The sequence below is a fragment of the Lactuca sativa genome, chromosome 3 (genome assembly GCF_002870075.4).
Source record: "Lactuca sativa cultivar Salinas chromosome 3, Lsat_Salinas_v11, whole genome shotgun sequence".
NCBI lineage: Eukaryota > Viridiplantae > Streptophyta > Magnoliopsida > Asterales > Asteraceae > Lactuca > Lactuca sativa.
Window position 1 is genome coordinate 205,701,862 of NC_056625.2, and position 9,256 is coordinate 205,711,117.

Here is a 9,256-nt window from a genome sequence, read left to right on the forward strand (position 1 = left end):
CTGAAGTTAAATGTTAACTTCGATGAAGAGTTGGTGATTGATATCATTCTCCACTCCTTGCCTCCTTGCTACAACCAGTTCCGCATGACCAACCACATGAACAAAGAGGAGGTCACATTGAGCAAGCTTAAAGGTCTGTTGAGGACTATTGAGAGCAACCTTGAAAGGACCTTAGATCAATCAATCTATCAAACAATGACTAATAATAAGAATAGAACACGAAATATCACAAAGAGCTTTCACTAAGAATGATAATCTCACAAAGAGATTATTGTTCGCACAAAGCGGCTATTAGGGTTTGTGAAAGATAACCCTTTCACAAACCCGTACAAAAGATTATATAGAACTATTATAGACAATCCCTACAAATCAGGGATGTTCCAACTAACTAATATATGATAACTATGGAAACAAGATAAATACAAAATCTGTTACATATAAGACAATATATATATACTGAATAACTTTTATGCTGACGCTGATGCTGATGCTAACACTGATGCTGATGGATCAGTTTCAAACATCATCATATTATAAGGTTCGACCTTACAATCTCCCCCAATATGATGATGTTCAAAACAACAGCTATACGAGAACACCTCTGGACAAAAATTCTTCATACTCAGCTTCAGCTTCTATTTTCACAGGCCAGTAAGGACTATCCAGCAGCTCCTGTCTTCTATTCAGTAGTTCTATAGCAATCAGTATTTGAAACTCTCCAGATAAATCTTGATGACTCATGCACATTTGTCTTAAGCCAACAAGATGTGCTGTTGGAGCTCTTGGAATTTTTGTGGTGCCCTCAAAGCACATTCTTCTGTTTTTATCGAGATAAAACATTCCATGTTCAGGAACTGAGATGAACTTATGTTGAACTGGCTCAACACCGATAGGAAGGGAGTTTTTTATCCCTTCAGCACCAAAATTTAGAGCCAACACATCTTCGCCATCAACTTGAAATCTGGTCCTTCGGATTCTAGGAACTGAGGAACTTTGGCCTTGTTGCTGAGAATGTTGTATAGGAACAAGATCCAAACGCTGAACTTTCTTGATCAGTAGATGGAGAGCACATGTCAATTCAGATGAGATAGCTGAAGTTTGCTTGGATGCTAATTCAAGCAATTCCATCCATTTAGAATATCCATATCTTATCAGCTCATCCATCTTGACAACTTCAGTGTATGGATGTTGAGGACCTTGACGAGTGAGCAGTAATGTAAGAATTTGCTCATTACGAGGTTTAGAAGCTTTAACTTTGATGCTTTTATCACTACTCACTCGTCATTTAAGAACATCTTGAAACTTCTTTCGATCAATCCTGTCAAGAATATTTTCAGTCCTTGACTTGCTGTTACTGGGAGGAGGCTGGGAAGATTTAGATTTGGACTGATATTCTAAGAACTTCTGCATCTGAGATTCAAAGGATCCTTTGACCTGAAGCTGATGCTGGATGAGAGATTCATCAGCTTGAGCAATATTCTTTAGAAGCTGAGCTTGATTGGCTTCATCAAGAATTTGCTTAACTTGATCAGGAGACATGTTCCATTCAGCTGCTAAGTTGGATATGCTGACTATGGACTTAGGTTTCTTGCTAGGCAGAGAAGTATCAGTGTGTGAAGAAGCCAAATCAGTATCTGCTGCCTTGCGCTTGCGAGATAGAGGTTGAGTATCCTCACTAGCTACATCTGAATCTTCTCCTTGGACTGGTATAATAGGATCAATGAATTTCATATCTAGCATTTTACCTTCATCATGTTCATCTTCATTATCCTTTGAGACATCTCCTTTAGCTGGAATAGTGGGATCAATAAATTTCATGTCCAGGATCTGACACTCATCATCATGTTCATCATCATGCTCACTATCTTCAGCAAGCTTTTCAATATCTGTTGGTCTATCAGGTTCCTCAGCAACTAGTTTATCAGACTTGTGCATCGTCTGTGGTGGCTCAGTCTGGACTAAAGTGTTGTCCGTAGATCCAAGCTCAACATATTCAGTGTCTCCCTCTTTTGGATCAGACTCGTGCATCGTCTGTGGTGGCTCAGTCTGGACTAAAGTGTTGTCCGTAGATCCAAGCTCAACATATTCAGTGTCTCCCTCTTTTGGATCATCATCAGTGTCTCTCCCATTTTGATCATCATCAGTGTCTCCCCCTTTTTGATCATCATCATTTTGTGGGTCAGGGGAAGAAGTTGGCAAGAGAATTTCCTTCAGCTGATGTACATCGGCCTCAATTCGTAGAAGACGCTGACTCATGTCCCGAGTCAGTGTCAGAAGCTAATTAAATGCTGAGGCCGGTATATGAAGGAATGAAGTACCTGGAACTTCTTGTGAGTGAGGTTGCGCCCCCGGAGAAGGTTGATCTCCCTGGAATGGGTTCTCCCCCTGAGATGGTTGCTCCCCCTGAGATGATGGCTCCCCCTGGGATGGTTGCCCCCCTTGAATTAGTGGCTCCTCTTGAGCTGAGTGAACTCTCTCAGTGACAGAGAGAGTGTGATGAGAAAGTTGAGGGGAGAGATGACTACCATCTTGTGATTCAGCTTCTTGATCAGCATGATCTTCATTGTTACCATCAGCTCTTTCATCAGTATCAGCGGTTAGTGAAGGAACAGTATATGGATTTGCAATCCATTCTCTCATCCGATCAGAGATGCCGATGTCAGTTTCCAATGGATCGTCCTGATACATTCGAACTGACAAGCGTGGGCATTGGATGGGGTTTCCAGGGTGTGAGTAGTAAGCTTAAGCGAAAAATTTATCTAGCACAAGAGCAATCCAGCGTGGAAAGGGGACATGATCAGTGCGTACATTTGCACGAAGAAGTTGAACAAGTTTATCAAAGTAGAAGGCCCCATAATCGAGTCGTTTTTTGAGAAAAAGAGAACATACGACTTGTTGCTCATAAGTGCTCAGTTGATCACCACTACAAGATTTGTGACCCACACATTTGCACAGAGCACCGGTGAAGAACTTCCATCCTGGAGTCATACATTGACACAGAATGAGAGCTGATCGAGTACCAGCCTTTGAGTGATCATAGCCCAGTTGGTCAAAGAGACATCGACAGCGTTCAATAGGTGGAAGCTCAGAGAAGGGTTCAAAGATTGGTAATCTGAGCGCAGCACTGAGAAGGTCAGTGGTAATAAAGACTGAGTGTCTTCCACGGCCAATAGTTCCGGAGATGACGTTGTTTTCTTCATTGATTGTTGCAGTGTAGTAGAACTCACAGACTTGTTCGGGAAAGAACTCTGATGGAACGTCACTGATTGCGTATCGGAGTCGGCAGGAGACTAAGAAATTAACAAACTCATCAAGTCCGAGACCTCGATGAACATCTGGAATATCAGGGTTGAAAGCTACGTTGGTGGCTTTGATGTGTATGGGAAGAGGAGGAGAGTTTTGAGCTGGAACAACTCTTCTTGAAGTGGAGGAGAAGGTGAACAGTGATGCCGCCATTGAAGAAGTTTAGGATTCTAGGGTTCTTTTTTTTTGTAGGCGAGAGAGAAGATTGAAGAAAAGTAAAAAGGTTTGGGGAAGAGCTGAAAAGGTTTAAATAAGGAATGAAACGGTAAAATAATGATTATCTTTAGCGAAAATAATTGCGTATCTTGCCTGACTGTCAAATCAAAAAATAGCCGTTGGGTAAATAGAGCCGTTGTACCAAAGATGAAACGACAATGAGTGACTACGGAAGCGCTGAGATTGCTATCACGGAAAGTTACATGCTGAAAGATAGTGTGTCGTCAATTCAAGGTACAACTTGTTTGTTTAGGATTAGCAAGGTGATTGGTGCGTGTGATAGATACTGGTTTAATTATTTAACCATCGGCACAGAGTGTCGAGTCTTTATCAGTGAGTGGTATTTCTTACTGAATCATTAGACACTGAGTGAGAAGAAGGTGAAGAGAGGATTGTTGTGTGTCATAGACACTGGTGTTTTGGTCTAACCATCGGCAAAGATTGTTAGATTCTCATCAGCATGTGTTTTGTCACACTGAATCACAAAATCAATGTAAGATTGGTAAGAGTGGATAGTTGCGTGTGATAGAACTTGGTGTTTTGTCTAACCATCGGCATAGATTGTTAGATTCTCATCAGCATGTGTTTTGTCACACCGAATCACAGAATCAGTGTAAGATTGGTAAGAGTGGATTGTTGCGTGTGATAGAACTTGGTGTTTTGTCTAACCATCGGCAAAGAGTTTTAAGTTGTTAACAGTGTATGGTTTAATATAGTGAATCATTCAACTTTAGTTTAGAAGATTTGTAGAAGAGAAAGAGATAAGAGATCATACAGTGTACTCAGCATGCTAAACATCATCAGCGCATCATCATCAGTACAAAAAAATATTACTGTATAAGAGAATAACAAACATCAGTAAAACAATTTTTCAATCGAGCGTGAGCCCCTTTCCATTCATATGAAACATTCTGAAACACCACGTTATTGCACTTGATATTTCCATATCCTTTAGTGAACCCCTTTCCATTGTCTCCGTATGTTACTGCAGGACCAGTTTTCTTGACATAGTCTTCCAGGAGAGATTTGGATCCAGTCATATGTCTTGAGCAACCACTATCTAACTACCAAATATGCTCCTGACCCTGCAGTGCTGAGAAACTAGTTAGAACACACTGACCCATTGGAAGATGGGTCATTCACAAAGTTATTTGACAATATATTATAGCACTCTTTAGGAAGACAGTTTAAAGAATTTGATTTAAGAGTCCATTTTTCATTTCTAACTTTGATGTTATCAGCTCTTAATGATGTTTTATCAAACTTGCATTCACTGATTTTGTGATTCGAATCACCACACCTGTAGCAAATTCTAGTACCAAAGTTTTTCTTAGTAAACACATTTTTAGATTTAACACATTTATATTTTAAAGATTCACCAAGTGAACTTTGAGTTCTTTTATTTAACATTGAATTACTAAAGAATTCAGTGTCAGAAGAACTACAATCAGTGATGGATGAGGAGCTGACATCAGTATCAAATTTAGACTTATGTACTGAAACACTGCAATTAGGATATTGTTCAAGTTGTTCATGAACAGCATGAAACACTCTGTTTGAGATAGGAAATGCGATAATATTTTCAGTGAGAGGATTTGGTCTCACAAGATGTGCAGGATAAGAAGTAGGATCAATTCCAGTAATTTCAATATTACACTCAGTAACACCAATAGAGTCAGTAACACAGTGTTCATTAACGAGACTCTAATTAATAAAGGTGTTGCTGATAAATGTGTTTTTGAAACTATCTTTTAATTCATTTATGGAATAAAATTCAGATTCCTTTTCTTGAGATTTAAAAACTTTTTCTGCTTCAACAAAATTTCCCCTAAGGATTTTCTCACATGAGTGAGGTATTTGAGCAGAAATAACATAATTAGCATTTTTGTGAGATTTAGCCCAAAGTTTTAAAACATTTTGTTCTTTGTTCAAAAGATCTTTAACTTTATCAATTTCAGCAGATAGTGAGGAATTTGATAAACTAGTAACTTTTAGAGTTTCCTGAGTAGTATTAATAATGTTAATTTTTAAGGATAGTTCAGTTTTAAGAATATCATTTTGATTTTTCATATCTCTTATGGTTTGATTCTTCTTAGAATTAAGAACACCCAAATACTCAAACATTTTGATTTTTTCATTCATTGAATATGAAACAAAGTTTTGAACCTGATACATTGAAGGAGAATCAGTGTTGTACTTCCTGGAGTTTTCCACTGCATCATACATATCAGCATCAAATGAACTGATGCTGATTTTACATTCATCAGTGTCTTCTATCTTGACCATCAGACACTTGACTTCATCATCTGATGACTCCTTATCAGTCTTCCATTTTTCTTCTTCAGCGACAAGAACTTTATGTTCCAAGTTCTTTGCTTTTAGTTTCTCAACCAGCTTGTTGTACTTCTACTTCCAGTATTCATCCGAGCTTTGGGTTCTTTGTTTGCATTCTTTTGCAAAATGATCGGTGCTCCCACAGTTAAAGCACTGAGCTTTCCCTTTCCTATCAATACCATGCTTTTTATCAGCGTCTGATCTTTTTGAAGATTTCCCACTCATCTTTTTCTGAAACTTTGAGAAATTTCGGCATGATTTCTCAAAAGTCTTCACAATCAGTGTCTGAATGGTTTTCAGTGTCTGACTCTGACACTTGCTTTTTGTTTGAAAATAAAGCTACTGATGACTCACGCTGAGAATCCTTCATCAACTCCTTTCTCTGAAGCTTGAATTCCTCATAGTATCGTATGTTTCCATAGAGACTTTGTAAGTCCGTAGTATTGATCTTCTCACTATTTTTCAGCACATCAACATGGTTGTCCCAACCTGCACCTAGAGAATCCAAAAACTTCTGCACTAGAACAGTTCGATGCTTCAACTGATCTAGTCTCCGCAAATCATTAACAAGAGTATTAAACCTGTTAAAGGTTTGAGTCAGGGTTTCACCTTTCTTTGCAAAAAAAATGTTCATACCTTCTGTTTAGATCATTTATTTGAGTAGCCTTGACTTCTTCAGTGCCTTCAAAAGATACATTCAGTGTATTCATCATCTCTTTTGCTGAGATGCAATTCTGAACCAACCCAAAGATATTGTATGGCAAAGCATAGTTGATTGCAGCCCGAGCACGAACATCAAGACCATTCTTTCTTTTGTCATCTGCCATCCAGTTTTCTCTAGGTGTTTTCTTCATCGCACCATCAGGAACGTTGTTTTTCAGGGGCTGATACATCGGAATATATGGACATTTTTCGATGATGTCCAGCATGTCTTCATCTACCGACTCTAATGCATAGAGAGCCTTTATTTTCCACATAGCAAAATTTGTCTCATCAAACGAAGGAATTTTAGCAGAAGGATGATTTGATGAGTTTGAAGAAGAAGAGGATGAAGCCATTTGTTTGATAAAAGAAACCTGCTCTGATACCAATTAAAAGGACCTTAGATTAATCAATCTATTAAACAATGACTAATAATAAGAACAGAACACGAAATATCACAAAGAGATTTCACTAAGAATGATAATCTCACAAAGAGATTATTGTTCGCACAAAGCGGCTATTAGGATTTGTGAAAGACAACCCCTTCACAAACCCGTACAAAAGATTATATAGAACTATTATAGACAATCCCTACAAATCAGGGATGTTCCAGCTAACTAATATATGATAACTATGGAAACAAGATAAATACAAAATCTGTTACATATAAGACAATATATATATATATATATATATATATATATATATATATATATATATATATATTGAACAACTTTTATGCTGACATTGATGCTGATGCTGACACTGATGCTGATGGATCAGTTTCAAACATCATCATATTATAAGGTTCGACCTTACAAACCTCAATGATAAATCCATTGCACCAACTCCGACTGCTACAGTTGCCCCCGTCTAGGCTATTGGGTAGGGGAAGGGTCAGAAGAGGAAGGATCCTTCAAAGGGCCACCATAATGGAAAGTCCCATGATTGCACCCCTTCTAGTGGAACCAAGGCAGGTGCCGTTGCACCCACCTCCAACAGAAAGGATGCAGAGTGCTACTATTTCCATGAGAAGGGGCATTGGAAACGAAGTTGCCCAAAATATTTGCAAGATATCAAGGATGGAAAGATCAAGCCATCCTATGTAGGTATTCATACTATTCAATCTAATGATTCATCACATGCTATTTCTTGGGTTCTCGATAGAGGGTGTTGATTTCACATTTTTTCTGATTTGTAGGGCCTAAGAATAAATAGGGATGTGGAGCATGGGAAGATAAACTTGATCCTGGGGAGTAGAAGAGCGTCGCCTATCACCAAGATTGGAGTTTACTCTTTAGTGCTTAGTAATAGATTAGGACTAGATTTGAATAACTGTTGCTATTCTCCTGAAATAGAAAGAAACATCATTTCTTTTCATGGTTTGTATAGACAAGGATTTAGATATTCATTTGACAATGAAAAGGGTTCTATTAACGCTTATCTTAATGGTGTTTTCTATTTTGAAGCATTGCATTGTAATGGAATATATGAAACTGTGATGGATGTAGAAAATTTAGGAAATGATGTGTCGTGTATTGATTCTTCCAATAGTTTGGATAAAGCATGCTTGTGGCATTGTCGTCTTGGACATGTCAACAAGAAACACATGGCCCAACTCTAAAAGGATGGAGTTTTGGAGTCATTCAACCTTAGGGACAATTAAGTGTACGAGTCGTGCTTGCTTGGAAAGATGACCAAGTCACCCTTCACTGGTACTTGTGAAAGAGGGGAGGGTTTATTGGATCTCATACACACCGATGTGCGTAGGCCCTTTAGATCCACCACAAGGGATGTAAGCCGCTTCTATGTGACTTTCACCGATGATTATAACAGGTATTGTTATATCTACATAATCAAGCACAAGTCAGAAACCTTGGAAAAGTTCAAAGAGTTTAAGCGGGAAGTGGAGAATCAGATGGGCAGGAAATCAAGATGCTTTGATCCGATCGAGGTGTAGAGTACCTAAGTCTTGAATTCCACGACTACCTATATGGATGTGGAATCGTTTCGCAATTGACGCCTCCTAGGACACCACAGTTTAATGGTGTAGCTGAGAGGCGTAATCGAACCTTGCTAGACATGGTTTGTTCCATGATGAGTTTTGCTTCGCTACCTATCTCATTCTGGCGGTATGCCTTAGAGACTTCCGCCCATATCTTTAATGTAGTCCCTACAAAGAAGATTGCTAAAACACCTGACGAGATGTGGACAGAGAAAGCTCCCTCGTTGGCACATATCATGGTTTGCGGTTGCGAAGCTTTCGTAAGACGAGAGAGTAACGACAAGATCGAACCTCGTAGTGAGCGGTGTATTTTCATCGGCTACCCACAAAAGTCCTTTGGATATCTATTCTATAGACCCAGTGACAATGTTGTATTTGTTGCGAGGAAAGGGGTTTTCTGAGAGCAAGAACTCATAACCCAAGGCTACAGTGGGAGGTAAATTGATCTTGAAGAGCTTCAAGAGTCAAGTGATGAAGGAACCTTTAACACTGGCGCTCAACCCGAGGAGGAAACTCCGGATGAACCGATTGACGAGTGCTTACCTTTTAGACGTTCCACTAGAGTTACTGTTCCAACTGTGTTACATGGTTTTCATATAACAAGTGAAGGTGTTATGTTTATTAGTGACAGTAGACTAATAAATTTGGACGAACCTAATAGCTACAAGGAAGCCATGGCAGGCACGGAGTCTGCAA

General features: G+C 39.0%; 1 protein-coding gene across 1 annotated transcript; it reads right to left on the reverse strand.

Annotated features, from left to right (window-relative positions):
- Nucleotides 1-1,281: 1,281 nt before the first annotated feature.
- On the reverse strand, nt 1,282-2,256 carry LOC111893229 (uncharacterized). Its single transcript, XM_023889296.2, has 2 exons — nt 1,573-2,256; nt 1,282-1,446 (listed from the first exon to the last, which is right to left on the reverse strand). Exons 1-2 carry the CDS (start codon nt 2,254-2,256, stop codon nt 1,282-1,284), a joined length of 849 nt encoding a protein of 282 aa, XP_023745064.2.
- Between the last annotated feature and the right edge of the window lie 7,000 nt (nt 2,257-9,256).